Source organism: Neocloeon triangulifer, unplaced genomic scaffold, assembly GCF_031216515.1.
Source record: "Neocloeon triangulifer isolate White Clay Creek 2 clone unplaced genomic scaffold, ASM3121651v1 ptg000012l, whole genome shotgun sequence".
NCBI lineage: Eukaryota > Metazoa > Arthropoda > Insecta > Ephemeroptera > Baetidae > Neocloeon > Neocloeon triangulifer.
In genome coordinates, this window is record NW_026775554.1 from 5,024,350 (window position 1) to 5,039,576 (window position 15,227).

The following is a 15,227-nucleotide window of genomic DNA, read 5'->3' on the forward strand; positions in this document are numbered from 1 at the left end:
TATGTGACTTTCACTGCCGACTTTTCCTCGCTTTTGACGTGTATTCAGAGTTACGAAGCTAATGGAATTCATGAGCTGAAGGGGAGCGCATCTTTTTCATGGTAATCGGCGCGAGTTATGTTAATGCGGCGAGAGGCAGGGCGAAGTGGCTTTGGCGGCGCTAAAAAGCCATTCCGCCAGCGGATTACACGACAACAAGCCGGCCGGCCCGTGCTGTGTTGGAAAAGACGCGAGGCTGCACGCGACCGGCAAATTGCGAAACAAGTGGCTTTCGCGTGGCCTCCGATTCGTTTCTCGCGCGCGCATCGATCGCTTTTTAGTCAGTCTTGTGAGGAACGAAACAAAACCCCCGTGTTGAAAGAGCCCAATCAAAACAAAGCACGTCTAATTAATTTCCTCCCATCAAAGTCACTTTTACTTTTATTTGGACAATTAACGAGCGCGTTGATTGATTGCAAGCGAGATGCGATCGCCCGCGGTGAAAAATGGGACTTGCGTGTCCCACAGGTGTGAAGTTTGCAGCACATAATTGAATGAGTTTTATCGTTCTTGTTTCAGGCGATTCAGGCGGCACCGCCGAGAGCGGTGGCGTCGAAAAGCAGGCCAGCCTCGACACCAACCTCTACCTCTACCAGGTCAGTACAATATAAAAATTTCTTGAATTCTTTTTCCTGACAAAAGGAGAAAAGCCCGATCCTTCTGCCCTTCGTAATAAGGAGCAACTTTTGCTCTCGAGACCCGGCCGAGCGCTGTCGACAAAAGGCCCTTGTTACTTCCAGGCACGCGGCCACGCGAAAATAATAAATTTCGCCCTTTTGATTATGCAACCCCGGCGCCGCTCGGGTGAAAATTACATTTTTGAAATGAGAAAAGTTGCCTTTTTGGAATTCAGCGTGAAAAATGTACACTTTTGTTAAATTGTTCTCCATCAGAGTGGAAGGGTTGAAAATCATAATTAGTTTGCTGGGCGCCCGCAGTTAATTTTTTTATGAACTGGCTATTTACACATTTGAAAAACACCAGCACAACAATATAAAAAATAGACAAACAATTAATATTTGTCTTGTCACGGAATTTAATAAATTTGGTTTCAATACTTGCTAAGTGAACCATTTCAAAGTTCTATTAGAAAAAATATCAAGGTCTCAGAAACTGAAAAGCGTTTAGTGCGTGGGTCTGGTGTATAGAGTTTGAACACAATGTAGAAAGAATTTATTGTAGCGATTTTTATGTTTTTGTTGTGCGGGTTTCAGTCCAATGCACAAATGGTGAATTGGGAGAGATGATTCATGTTGGAAATTCATCAATGGCTTGTATGCGAATGCTGCTGTATTTTTGGCAGGAAATTGATTTTCTGTAATTCAATAGCAGCAGAAAATACAATAATCTTCTCATTGTATAATATAATCCATCAAAAAATGGCCGAATTTCATTCAATGACGGGAATGAAGATTAATTTTATTTTAGAGGAGAAAATACGCATTGATGAAGAAATCTAAATATTTTTTTGATATTCTCTTCAAACAGATTATATTCACTAGTAAACAGTCTGTGGTCTTAACTTGCTATAAAATTACGTGGCCATGTTAATAAGTTCAGAAATGTATAAGCAGAGTATTATATTTAACTTTCACCCTCCTAAATTCCTAAATTGATATCTGGGTCAAATGTTTGTTTTGGTGCTCATGTAGTCCATTTTCAATTTGGACAGTTTGCCAATTTTTTTTTTATAAAAAATATTTTTAACGAAATCAAAGTTTATTTATATTCTTTAATTATAGGAGGTGCCAAAAATTATCATTTTATACTGTTTATTAATTTTTTTAACTATAAATAATTTCAATATCACGGAGAAAGGAGACATGAAGTTAGGGAATCAGAAATATACTTATTTTTAAATTAAAAATGTTTTCAAAGGGAAACTTATTTAGAGAGACACACACAATTATTTCTGATATCAAAGGAAACACAATACGTATATAGTTCACTCACAGTCCCTGTCATTCAATCGAAATGAGAATTTCCTCTCTCAGATTTTTTCTGAACTTTTCCGTCAAACTTTTCCCACTTATCTCGTTATTACACGCTCCTTTTTCTCGTCCCGCTCGCTCTCCACTCGATATCGAGAGAGAGAAGAAAAGAATGAGACGAGCGCGCGGCATTGAATGCTTGGCGAAATTAATCGCCAACGCAACTTGCAACGAGGGGGTCAGTCGAACGCGCGCGCGAATCGACCCGGCCGATCGACCGGGTTCTCTTCTCTCTCTTTGCTTTGCAGTGGTGAATAATGGACGCGTTCGCGGCTGATTAGGCGCGCATTGTGCGTCTGCCAAAGAGCACAAACGAGCTGGCGATTTGTCGCCCAAACCAATTCCGGCCTCGAACGCGAATTGTTCAACTGCTTAGCACTCTCTGTCGCTAACTCTCTCTCTCTTTCTCTCGGCGGAGTGAAGTTTTTGACGCCGGCTCTCGCAGCCACTTTAGGACTGAAGACGGAGTACATGCATGACGGGAGCGCGAATGCGAAAAGCGCATTAAACGTGCACGCTACTCTCGACACCCTCAGGGCTCCTCCGAGATAGAGAGCGAGAGATGAATTTTCTGCAAAAGGCACTGAGACACGTGGCATTTCGGTGCGGTTTGAACTTTGTGATAGGGGATGATAAGGGTAGCTTATTAACATTTTCGGCCTCTTGAGGTTTTTCCTTTGCAAATTTTTTTTCCGGATAAAAAATAAACAGTGCTTATATCAAGATCCCCGCATCAGTACAATTGTGGAAAATTTGGATTGCTGACGTGCAGAATCAGAGAGTTCAAACAACAATCAAATTGAAGAAAGTCAACACTCTTCTTCTTTTTTAAATAAAGTTTTCATATTTGAATAATGGAATATGAATAAGAAAAATAACTGTAATTATTAATTCGATATTTTAATGATAAAAAAACAGAGTAATAATCAAAATAAGCCTATGTAAAAATTGTGGGGAATAATCAGAGAAACAACAATGCAAATTCAATGGAAGAGATTTTCATCTGCCAATTTGAACTCCGAAAATGCATGAATTGCGGATATTATAATTAGGAGAGGAACAAGTTTTCGTATTATTATTGTTAGTTTATTTGTCAACATTTTACGAATGCATTGTTTATGTTTAATCGAAGAAAACAATTTATTTAAGAAAAAGGAATTGTTGATGAAACAGCAACACCGCTAGCAAGAATTTTGCCAAAACGTAAGTTTTTGTTCCAATCACGTCATCACAAAGGATGGGAAACTGCTCCACTGGGCAGGTTTTCAGCGCGTCCGGGAAGGATATTCCAGGGTCCGGCGATCCCGTAGGCGAAAGATATAATTTCTGCTTTTTTATCTCGCCTAAAATAAAACTGTAAATTAAAAAAACCTCAGAAGAAACGAAAGCAGCAAATTATTTAGTTTTTATACAATTAAAATTTTAGAGAAGTTCAGAATAGCAAAACTAGATTGCACATTTTTTTTGTAGTTTGTAATTTGAAGGCACTAATTTACGTTATAGAAATCTGAAGAGTTTTCATAAAATAAGGACCTGCAAGCAATTTAATTTTCATTTCAAATTTCAAATCATCCTGTCAAGTTAAATTATGAAATGAAAAAATATTAATAAAAACTTCTCCTCTCCAATTACTGTTCCTTCCTAAAATAATTTACAAACTTTTGCATTTCTATTTTAAGTGTATTTTTCCAAGTTTATCGGGAATTGATGAAGACATGAGTCGCTTTGATCGATTGGCCGTCCGAGTCGGCAGTTTGCCCATCAAGTGTGATTACTCTCGCCGCCCCGGCGTTGGTCTCTCTCTTGGGCGCGCGGCAACTTTCCGCTCTCTCTTCGGTGTAAGGTTTCATTTGCATAACAGCGTCGAGTGCAAAGCAAACAAGGAAATTTGCATGGCCGCGCGAGCGAGCGACGGCAGCGGATATGGATACTGTGAGAGCAGAGTGGGCCGTGTAGCATCTGCTCGCGCGGCCGCCAAATTAACCCGTTTCGCCCGAGGAAAGAAAAGGAGAAAAACTGCTGCTCCATCGCCTGCTCGCGTCGCAAGATTGCGAAAGCGTTGGCCGGGAGAGTTATTATAATTATCAAAGGCTAATCTGCAAAAGCAAAGCAAAAGCCGCCGTAAAACGGAATGGATGAAGAGAGAATAATTAAGTTGCAGCAGAATCGAGCGCGAAATGGAAAATTAATTAATCAAGTCCTTTTTGCCTCGTTCCGCGTCTTTATAATGAAACAGGAGATGGCAAATATCAAATCTTGTTTGACGATGTTTTTCAGGCCAAATTCAAAGTTTTAATAAGGACGAAATAAATTTATACTTTGGCAGTGCTTGGGTCCCTCAGTTAAAATTATCCTTCATACTTTTGTCAAAACCAGGCGCTTATCACTGAAAGAATTTTATTTAAAATATGTTTTAAATCTTTTCTTTTGTCATTAAATTGGATGAGTTCATGTATGGGGCATAGTTGCCCTCAATTGAACCCAATAAAAATTCTCTGAAGCTAAAATTTGTGAATTCGGATAATAATATAGGGAAAAAATACTTTATAGATTTACAGGCTGTATTTCCAAATAAAAGTTTTTCCTGTAGGTGGAGACAAATTTTTATTTATGCAACCTTTAAAAAAATATCATAAAATTCGTTGCATAATTTCATGTAAAAGTAAATTAATTTCGTTTTTATTTCAATTGTTGGTTAGATTTTTTATCTAAAGTATGTTATTTAGGTGCCCCATTCCTATTTGAAATTTAAACTAAGCCTAAAAATATCTCCGTCTATAGATTATGAGTTATCAGCATAACCCAAGAAATACAAAGTCATTTAATGCAAATTAATGCACCCTAGAGAAGGGAAGTGGATTGTATGGGATTCCGGAATGAAAAGCATTTCTACGTATTCAAACTCCGTGTTTTGCACGGGTTGCTTAGTGACTGAAATCAAAAAGTCTGTCCAGTTGGAATTTCGTTTGGCAATGTAAAATTAAACTATTTATCAGTAAATGTTCCTGTTGGATAATTCAATAATTTAAAACAAATATTTACCCTTAAATATTTAGATCCTCAGGTTAAATATCAGCAGAAATAAGGTTTTTGCAGGACATTTTTCTATGAAATGTTTTTATTCCATATTTACTTTGGTTCAGATAATTAACGCATCCTTGTATTTGCGGTGTTGCAGGAGGAGTTGGAGGACCGTCCGCAGGTGTCAACGTTGCTCAACTCGTTGGCAAACTATTCGAACACGATCCCTGCGGCCACCGACCCTGACAAGGACAAGCCGGCGGGAGGCGCCGCAGCAGGTGGCGCTCGCATGGGCACCCTGATCGGCGTCTTCCTGCCATGCATCCAGAACATTTTCGGCGTCATCCTCTTCATCAGACTGACGTGGGTCGTCGGAACCGCCGGCGCCCTCTGCGGATTCCTCATTGTGCTCACTTGCTGCTGCGTGGTAAGTTCTCAAACCCATTTACACAAAAATGCACTAAAAATTTCGTGAATAAATGAAATAAACGAAAAAAAAAAATATTAAATAAATATGTCAATAAGGGAATGAAAGAATAAAAATTAAAACAGTAGTTATAAATGAGAACATTATATAATTGTTTCAAAATAATTTTCTACAAGATGGGCAAATAAATTTAACATTAATAAACACATTATACAATATCATTATTTAAATTAAAAAGAGAAAGAAAATTATTTTGCTCATTTATTTATTTTTATATCATTTATCGCATATTAATCTATTTATCATTTTATTTGAATATATCCATAATATATATATTTCTTTTAAAAATGTAATGAGAATTTATTATTCCCATCACTATTTTCAGTTAAATTAAAACTAGAATTGTTATTTTATAATTAAATTCTTATATTATTTACGTACGGCAGGCAACATATATCAAATTGTCTCGCAAAGATATTTTGTCAAGAAGTGAAGTGATCATTTAATAATCCACGTCTTAATAAGAAAAATATCTAATATTTCATTTAAATGTCCAGATTAAAAGTTAAAAATAATAACATTCATGGATTTTTGTAACAGTGAGTAAGAAAATCATCAAGTTAAAACATATTTTTTTTCACCTGCCTCGAACCGTCCCTTTAAAAAAGTAGAGACTTTTAAGCCGGATTTTAGTTTATTTTTTAAGTATAGCAGGTTTTGTAGATCAAAGTTTTCAGGCACGTATAGAGACTTTTTCCACTTTCTCTGTAATTTCGTTTTCAAATCGGCTTGAGAGGGAGAGCGGCTTTTCGCTTTTTGCACGCCGCTAATTGAGCCGGGGCGCGCTGCTTTTCGCGGTGGCGGCCGCCTCTGACCGCAGCACCGGCGGCACTCGGCTTTTCAATGGCCGCGCACGCTAAATAAATTACGCCTGACCTTTTGCTCGGCCCAGAATTTTAGTTGCGAGAGATGAAAATTTAATTGCACCTCCTTTTTGTGCGAAACTTTGTGAATAGGGACGCGGAATTTTACGGCCAAAGTTGCAAACTCAAATAAACTCTGAAATGAAAACAAAATTATTTTCCAGACCATGCTGACTGCGATCTCAATGTCGGCGATCGCGACCAACGGCGTGGTGCCAGCCGGCGGCTCCTACTTCATGATCTCGCGCTCACTTGGACCTGAGTGCGGAGGGGCCGTCGGCATGTTGTTCTACACGGGCACCACACTCGCCGCCGCCATGTACATCGTTGGCGCCGTCGAAATCGTCATCGTAAGTAACACTATTCCAAATTTCTGAAATATTTAAAATAAAATAAAACACAAAATTCCAAGAATTCTTCAAAAGTAAAGAAGCAAAGGTCATCCAACAAAGAAAGTTCATAAGAAAAATTTATTATTTTGAAAATTTAATTAAACGGCTCAGTCGAATCACTCCATAGACATGGAAATTGCCATTCGTTGCTATAATATTTTATTTCAGAACAATTGCTTTATAACCTCCACATTTGAGCTACAATTCCTTTTCACGAGAAATATTCTCATGAAAAATGGAAGCAAAATGATTTTTGGGCCAAGTCATACCAAATTTTAGAAAACTTATTGGAAATTCAAAACTTTTTGTTTTTGGAAAAAATTTCAAATCACTAAAATAATCTGAATGTATCTGGGTCCTGGAATAAAACTATATCATGATGCTTTTAGTTTCCTTCTTCAGTTCTATAGTATTTGGCTTTACAATTTTGGTGACTTTTGGTAACAATAAATTCATTGGTTTTCTAAAAAAAAAAAAAAAAAAAATGAAAAAAAAAATGAAAAAAAATGAAAAAAAAATGAAAAAAAATGAAAAAAAAATGAAAAAAAAAATGAAAAAAACCAATGAATGTTAAAAATCACAAATTTAAAATTTTTAGAAAGAATAAAACAATTTCATGTTATTTTCACAAATTCGATGACTTTGATAAAATATACAGATAACACCAAACACCTAATAGCCAAAATTTATTTTCCCGGCGTAGATCAAATGACAAATTTTCACACATCTGCCATATAGGTCACAAAAGGTAAATGACCCCGACACCTTTTACTGTACAACATTCTTTAACAAAGAGTGGAACATCAGAGGACATGAAGGGGTACATTCTACATCCAGATTTTTTTGTAGCTTCAACTGCAGGAACCAATTTACTATTTTTTTTTTAAATATTTATTTAAAAAAAAAACAACAGCGTTAAAATTAAAATTGCATTTAACTGTTTAAAATATGTGACAATTATGCAGAATAAAAAAAACTTGCAATTTTAGCATAAAGTCATCACTTTGTATCAAAAAAGGTCTATAATTGTATTCACCATTTAATGAACAATTTTAATTTTTTTTTCATCCTCTCGTAATACTTCTTTTATCTTTGACTCTCAGTTTTTGTTTCTCATTCGAATATATGTCAAAAATTTTAGCGGGGTGTGTGTGTGTTGACCTTAATCGCTTTCGCCCGGATTCCTCTTAGCAGGGAGTTGAAAGGCTCCAACCCTTTCAGCTTCTGCATTTTTTCCGTCTTGTTTGCCGAGCAGTCGGGGTGCATGTTGGCCAGAGAGAAAGAGGGAGAGCGCGCGCGTGTTTTTCCGCCGCGGCTGCTCGCTCGAGTGGCGGCCGAGAGCAGGCAGGCGGAAGAGGGCCCCTTTCCTGCTGACGCACTTGCAATTACGCGTCTCCAGCCAGTCCTCCACGTACGCCAAAGCTATACATATGATGTTGCAAAGAAAATGAAAGAGAGAAAGAAAAAAAGCGGCCAACGATTCGGCCGAACAAAAGCCGCCGCCTCAACTTCATTCCGCCTCGGATAATTCCCTCTCGCAAATCACGTGTGGAGAGAGAGCGAAAAAATGTACACAAAAAGTAGTCGCTCGCCGAACAAACCACGTCAAAAGAGGCTTACGCATGCCTTGTTACGAAAACCGGATGAATGCCCTTTCTGACCCAGACTCTCAAAGTTTTATGATTCGTTATAAGGATTTATTTATTTTTGTTGTTTCAGCGTGGTTTCTATTATGAGATATATCATTGAAACAATTCTAATTATCATATTTATTATTAAACAATTAAATTCAAGATTATCTCATTTATTGTGAGATTGCGCGATTTTTTGTTAACTAGATTTATTCAAAATTTAATAATCTAGTCTAAAATAAATATGTAAATGCTTATTTCTGTAAATTAAAAAAAAAATAAATTTTGTGTAGTAATTTTTTATTTTATTTTATTATTAACTTTTGTCAATGGAGAGTCAATTTAAAAATAGATTCGCACGTTTGATAGTTCTTGTTGTATATTCGTCTTCATAAGTTTCAAATTCTCTGCTTGTCAATGTGACATTGTTTTTAGATACGTTGCTCTTTTACGAAAGAATTCAGTTTTAGAATTGAAGTGATATCTATGGAGAAAAGAAATGTATATTCAAAAAGTTTTTGAGTCTGAGCATTTTCTTAAAAGCGGAAGCCATATTCGTATTGTTATCGTGGGCGATGTATGCCTTTTGGAGCACTGATACTAAATTTTTGTAAATAAATTCAATAAAATATAAATAAATAAGATAAAACAATAATAAAAACAGTTTCCTATGAAAATTTTTAATATTTTTTTTTTTAAATTCTTACTCGAAGATCTGTAAATATGTCAACTAATTATGCCGGAATTTTAATGTTCTGAAAGTTTTCTGATCCTTTATGGAAAACTTCCTTAACAACAGCTTAACAGTTATTTATTTCCGAGACATAACACCAAAGTTGCAATATATCGTTCAATAGGATTTTCCCTCCTTTACGTAGGCCTGCTTTATTTATAAAGCTCTGGAGAGTTTCGCCAAAACTCTCTCTGCTGCATTTTGTAGGGCTTTGATTGCAAAGACTTGTCAAACAAAGTTGCACTCCCTCGAGGTTTGCCGCACCATTCTCGATGTATATGCGGAAAATTGGTGCGCGATGGGTAGATTTTGGGGCGACACGTGAGGATCAGCAGTCAGCGTTTTTTTGCTTGTCGACGTTCGCGGTCAACAAGGCCCTCGACGACTCCTCGCTCTCTCTCAACGACACGAAGCGCTGCTGCAATTTAAAGGGCACCTCGCTTGCGAAATCCACCCCCTTGGCGCTCGGCCAGCTCTCCTCCCCGAAAGAAGCACACACACACTTTCCCCCTCGCTTTATTCACATTCAATTCGCAAATCGAAGTGAGATGGAATTAAATCGGGAAATAATTGTGTGTGTTCGCAGACGTACATGGCGCCGTGGCTGTCGATTTTCGGCGACTTCACCAAGGACGCCGAGATCATGTACAACAACTTCCGCGTGTACGGCACGTGTTTGCTGATCGTCATGTCGCTGATCGTCTACGTCGGCGTCACCTTCGTCAACAAGTTCGCCACGGTGGCGCTCGCCTGCGTCATTTTCTCCATCATAGCCGTCTACGTCGGCATCGCCGTCAACTGGCAGGGCAACGACAAGCTCTTGTCAGTATAACGCGCACCATCAATCCTCCCATGCTTTGTTTAACTAACGACCTGCCACAGTATTTACTCGGATATGCTCGCTTTTGATTTATTTGCAAGTTGTCACAAAAAGTTGACACGTTTGCCTCCGTTTTACTCAAAGAGCATCTTGTTTATACTAAGGAAAACGTTAAAAAAAATGAAAGTCTAGACAACTTTCAGAAAGTTTAAATCTTGTGGTTGAGGTCCTCATTAATCTTTGCGTAACGATTTAACGTTATTTTAATAAATAAATATTATACAAAAATGAACAGATAAGAAATGAACTTTTTAAGTTTCCCGCGAAACAGAATATCGCTGAAAATTATTTTCTGAAAACCAACAGTACGCAAAGTTCAATGAGTTCAATCTTGTTCTTAAATACAATTTTAATACCTTGATCGTTTCCACACCCTTTAAAATTTCGAAACTTTTTGCTCGGGGAAAATTTATTTTGAATTCATCCACAGCATGTGCGTGTTGGGTGAGCGCCTGTTAAAGGACATCTCTGTGGAGAACTGCACCAAAGAGGTGGGCTCACAGTTGTGGGACGTGTTTTGCGAGGACCCTGTGGCCATGACCGGCTGCGACCAGTACTTTGAGCAGCACAACGTGTCTCTGGTTCGCGGTATCAAGGGTGTCGCCTCGGGCGTTTTCTTTGGTAAAATTTTCTTATAAAATAAAATTGAGCAATTTGACTGAGACTAAATTTTTAGACAACATTGACAACAGCTTCCTTGATTTGGGTCAATACATTGGGCGCTCCAAGCGACCTGAGGTGATTGAAAACATGTCCGGACAGACCTACAACCAGGTCTACGCCGACCTGACCACCTCCTTCACCATTCTCATTGGCATCTTCTTCCCTTCAGTCACCGGCAAGTGAATTTTTTTTATCGACTTTTGAAAGCCAGAGTGCAAAAGTTTTTAGGCCGTGTGCGCCTGCAAACTTTGTTGTTTATGCATCCCGCTCGTTTTGGCTGTCACGCCGGTTGCATAACTCGGATTTTCTCCCGCAGGTATTATGGCTGGCTCGAACCGTTCTGGTGACTTGGCTGACGCGCAGTTCTCCATCCCACGCGGCACCATTGCAGCTATTGCCACTACTTCGACCGTCTACCTGTCATCTGTGTTGTTGTTCGCCGGAACGGTCGACAACCTCCTCCTTAGGGACAAGTGAGTTCGAAAATTACCATAAACAAAGTTGGCCGTAATTGCTTTCAACGTGTAATGGAATTTTCCATGAATTTTGCAAAATACCTAAATTAATGATACAAAAGTTAATTTGTAGAAAAATAATCTTTAATAATTTAAATATTTTGAATAAAAATTTACTTTCTCATTGAAATAAAATAGAAAATCATAATAATAATAAATTTTTTTTTAGATTTATAGATTATTTTAATGAGTTTGAGAATTTCCTTAAAAATAACTTCAAACTTGAATTTTTAATACTTGTTTACAGGTTCGGTCAAAGTATTGGCGGCAAGTTGGTTGTGGCAAATATCGCATGGCCGAATGAATGGGTCATCCTGATCGGCTCCTTCCTATCCACTTTGGGCGCCGGACTGCAGTCCTTGACGGGCGCCCCCCGTCTCCTGCAGGCCATCGCCAAGGACGGCATCATCCCCTTCCTGCAGCCGTTTGCTGTTTCAAGCTCAAGGGGCGAGCCGACGCGCGCCCTCATCCTCACCGCTTGCATCTGCCAGTGCGGCGTCCTCCTCGGCAACGTCGACATCCTTGCTCCGCTGCTCTCCATGTTCTTCCTCATGTGCTACGGCTTTGTGAACCTCGCCTGCGCCTTGCAGACCCTTCTGCGCACACCCAACTGGCGCCCTCGCTTCAAGTTCTACCACTGGTCGCTCTCGCTCATCGGTCTCACGCTCTGCATCTCTGTAATGTTCATGACCTCTTGGTTCTACGCCCTTATTGCCATGGGCATGGCCGGATGCATTTACAAGTACATCGAGTACCGCGGGTGAGTGAAAATTAATTTATTTCTGACTTGCGGTCATACTTGGATTTAAAATGAATTAAATTTTGAAATCCAAGACAAAACAAAAATGGAATTAGACACCAGCACAAAAAAATAGCTCTTTTTTAAAATTATTTGAAAGCATCTCGCTCTCATAAGTAAATTATTAACGGCGATTATTGAAGTATTTTTAACCTGATTATGTGATAAGAGAATAAAAGAATTTTTTATAGCAAAAACCTGCATGTTTAGTATCGGATATTATGTTTTGGGGTCACCAAAAGTTCAAATGCAATATCGGAATTCGATAAACGGCATTTTTCCATTTTCATTTCAGAGCTGAGAAGGAATGGGGTGACGGCATTCGAGGTCTTGCACTCTCTGCGGCGCGCTTCAGCCTGCTCCGTCTTGAGGAAGGACCTCCGCACACCAAGAACTGGCGTCCGCAGGTGCTGATCCTGTGCAAGCCCAACCCTGAGCTGCACCCCAAGTACCGCAAGATGCTGGCGTTCGCGTCGCAGCTCAAGGGTGGCAAGGGCCTGAACATCGGAACCGCCATCTTCCCAGGCGATTATGTGCCAAACGTGGTCGAGGTTTTGGCCACCAAGCAGAACCTGAAGAAGGCCATGGAGGAAGAGAAGGTCAAGGGCTTCGCTGACGTGATGGCCTCGGCTGACGTTGCTGAGGGTCTTAGTCACATGTAAGTTCTGATCTGTTAACTTTGTGATTTTTCATTGAACCGAAAACATTGTTGTCCTCCTCAGGGTACAGACCATCGGTCTGGGTGGACTGAAGCCCAACACCGTCATCCTGGGCTGGCCCAACGGCTGGAGCAAGGCGCGCCATGACCGCTCGTGGGTCAACTTCCTGCAGACCGTGCGCACAGTGTCTGCCGCAAGAATGGCCCTGCTTGTGCCAAAGGGCATCATGGCCTTCCCTGAGTCCTCCGAAAAGGTACAAAATTTTAAATCTGAAAAATAAGAAACTGCTCTTATTTAATGTTAGGTTAGCGATTTTCTTGTAATTATCTATTTAGTGCGATTTTTCAAAAACCAAGAATCTGAACCTGAAAATTTAATTTTGTTTGAAATGTTTAATTTTAATTAAAATTTTATTTTTATTTATAACCTAGTCAATTTAATAGACATCTATTTCAATAATAGTTTCAGTTTATAAGGTTTATTCAGTGTAAACTTGTTTAATTTTGCTCATATTCATAAATTTTATTGAAACCGAATGCATAATAGTATGCATTACAATTAAATGAACTTAAAAAGCAACAAAATAAATTTATTTTAGCTTCCATATTTTTAGGGCACTTTTCATTGAGGACAAATGAAATGTAAAATTTGGAATAATTTTTTAGGACCTATGCTTTTAGGAAAAATAGAGAAATCAGTTTTAGGACATATAAATTTAGGACAAATAACGGCGACTCGTTTTCTAGCATTCTAATCCTATTAAAACTGATGTAAAAAATAAGAAAAATCCAATTCTGAAAATTTTAGGTGAGCGGCTTCATTGATGTGTGGTGGATTGTGCATGATGGCGGTCTGCTGATGCTGCTGCCGTTCTTGCTGCGACAACACCGCACCTGGAAGAACTGCAAGCTTCGCATCTTCACAGTGGCTCAGCTCGAGGACAACTCGATCCAAATGAAGAAGGATCTCAAGCTCTTCCTCTATCACTTGCGCATTGAGGCAGAGGTGCAAGTGATTGAAATGGTATATATTTTAACAAAAATTTAAAATTCATACATCTAGAAAAACAAAATTTTTTCCAGATGGATTCTGATATCTCCGCTTATACGTATGAAAGAACTCTGGTTATGGAGCAGCGCAACCAAATGCTCAGAGAGCTTCGGCTAAACAAGAAGGAGTCACTGGGCGTGGTACGATTCAAAATTTTTTTAAATTATAAAAGTGAAATTTTCAGATTTAATTTTGTAATGTTATATACGAGACGCGCGGTGGTCAATTACAGTGGCGGCGCGACGGTCGTTGAAACGGCGTCGTAGCTCTGCACCAGTTGCCACTGTGTTCGATCTCTTTCACAAATAATTTAACACTTTTCTCTCTCCACAAGAAATTTAACAAATGGCCGCCAGTTTGCGTAATTTTCTCTTCTGTCCTTAATGCTTTTCTCTCTTTCTCTCGTTGCAATAAACTCATTGTCTTGGACTTGGATTGATCAGGTGCAAAACCTGGTCGATTTCAACCCGGACGCCCTCACCGAAGAGAAACTGCCCCTGGTAACGCAGCTGACCGTTTGTGCATGCCCAAAGTCAACCCAACGATTTGTCTTTTATTTGTGTTTTGTTTGCTTTTCTGCCCACTAAACACAACTGACTAAAAGCACTGACGAATATTTGGAAATCAAAAAATCCTGACAGAAAGTGAAGCAGGATTGGCGCCTTTTTTCAGGACAAATAAAAGTCCTGTGAAAAGCGCCTGTTTGGCTAAATTAATAACGACCGACTAAACATAAACCCTATATTTTTGGTGTGTCAATATTTTGTGTTTCTTCTTTTGGAATCTGGTCTAACTTCAAACGGTCCTCCGCAGGTGCAAGCGATCGTTGACTCGCACCATGGCACTGACGCTAAGGCCGCTTCCAAAGTTCGATTCTCCGAGCCTGGCGCGGGTGGTGAGGACGGAGCCGCCCCCGAGGGTGGCGACGCGCCCAATTCCAAGGGAGGCAGTCCTCAACCGACCCACAAGGAAGTGGCCGAGGCCGATTCGGACAAGACGGTCGCCGATTCCAAGAGTCCCAACAAATCCATCACTGTGTAAGTCCCTTAATAATTAACAAATTTTTGATCCGTTTGACCTTAATTTGACCTCTACAGGGACGAGGGCAATGTGCGGCGGATGCATACAGCCGTCAAACTGAATGAGGTAATCGTCAACAAAAGCCACGAGGCGCAACTTGTGATCCTTAACCTGCCCGGACCCCCGAAAGACTCGTGTCCTGAAAGGGAGTCCAACTGTATCCTTTCAAAAGAATCAAACTTTTTATTAGGGATTGGAAAATCCCTTTTATGAGGGGTTTAATTAACATAAAATCAATTTCATTTAAAATGGCTCAAATTTAAGATTCAAATCTTTATTTTTTAACATCATTTTTTCCTTACAATATGCAAATCCTTATAATAAATTATAAACAAAATCAGAATTTTTATCACAAATGAAAGAATTTAAAAAAATTATAATTTTCATATAAAATGACGTATTTGGAATAAAAATAAGGATTTCA

At 39.0% G+C, this 15,227-nt stretch overlaps 1 protein-coding gene across 3 annotated transcripts in view; it reads left to right on the forward strand.

Moving 5' to 3' along the window:
• The window catches only part of LOC132198176 (solute carrier family 12 member 6), a 48,787-nt gene that overhangs the window by 30,271 nt on the left and 3,289 nt on the right, over positions 1 to 15,227 (forward strand). For all 3 annotated transcript variants that reach the window (XM_059622033.1, XM_059622031.1, XM_059622030.1), the window contains exons 2-16: positions 559 to 635; positions 5,209 to 5,478; positions 6,566 to 6,751; positions 9,744 to 9,979; positions 10,468 to 10,658; positions 10,714 to 10,875; positions 11,017 to 11,173; positions 11,463 to 11,975; positions 12,310 to 12,672; positions 12,737 to 12,926; positions 13,481 to 13,696; positions 13,756 to 13,863; positions 14,167 to 14,223; positions 14,537 to 14,760; positions 14,821 to 14,960. In XM_059622033.1, coding sequence (XP_059478016.1) covers positions 559 to 635; positions 5,209 to 5,478; positions 6,566 to 6,751; positions 9,744 to 9,979; positions 10,468 to 10,658; positions 10,714 to 10,875; positions 11,017 to 11,173; positions 11,463 to 11,975; positions 12,310 to 12,672; positions 12,737 to 12,926; positions 13,481 to 13,696; positions 13,756 to 13,863; positions 14,167 to 14,223; positions 14,537 to 14,760; positions 14,821 to 14,960 — 3,090 coding nt within the window. The remainder of the gene's footprint in view (positions 1 to 558; positions 636 to 5,208; positions 5,479 to 6,565; positions 6,752 to 9,743; positions 9,980 to 10,467; positions 10,659 to 10,713; positions 10,876 to 11,016; positions 11,174 to 11,462; positions 11,976 to 12,309; positions 12,673 to 12,736; positions 12,927 to 13,480; positions 13,697 to 13,755; positions 13,864 to 14,166; positions 14,224 to 14,536; positions 14,761 to 14,820; positions 14,961 to 15,227) is intronic.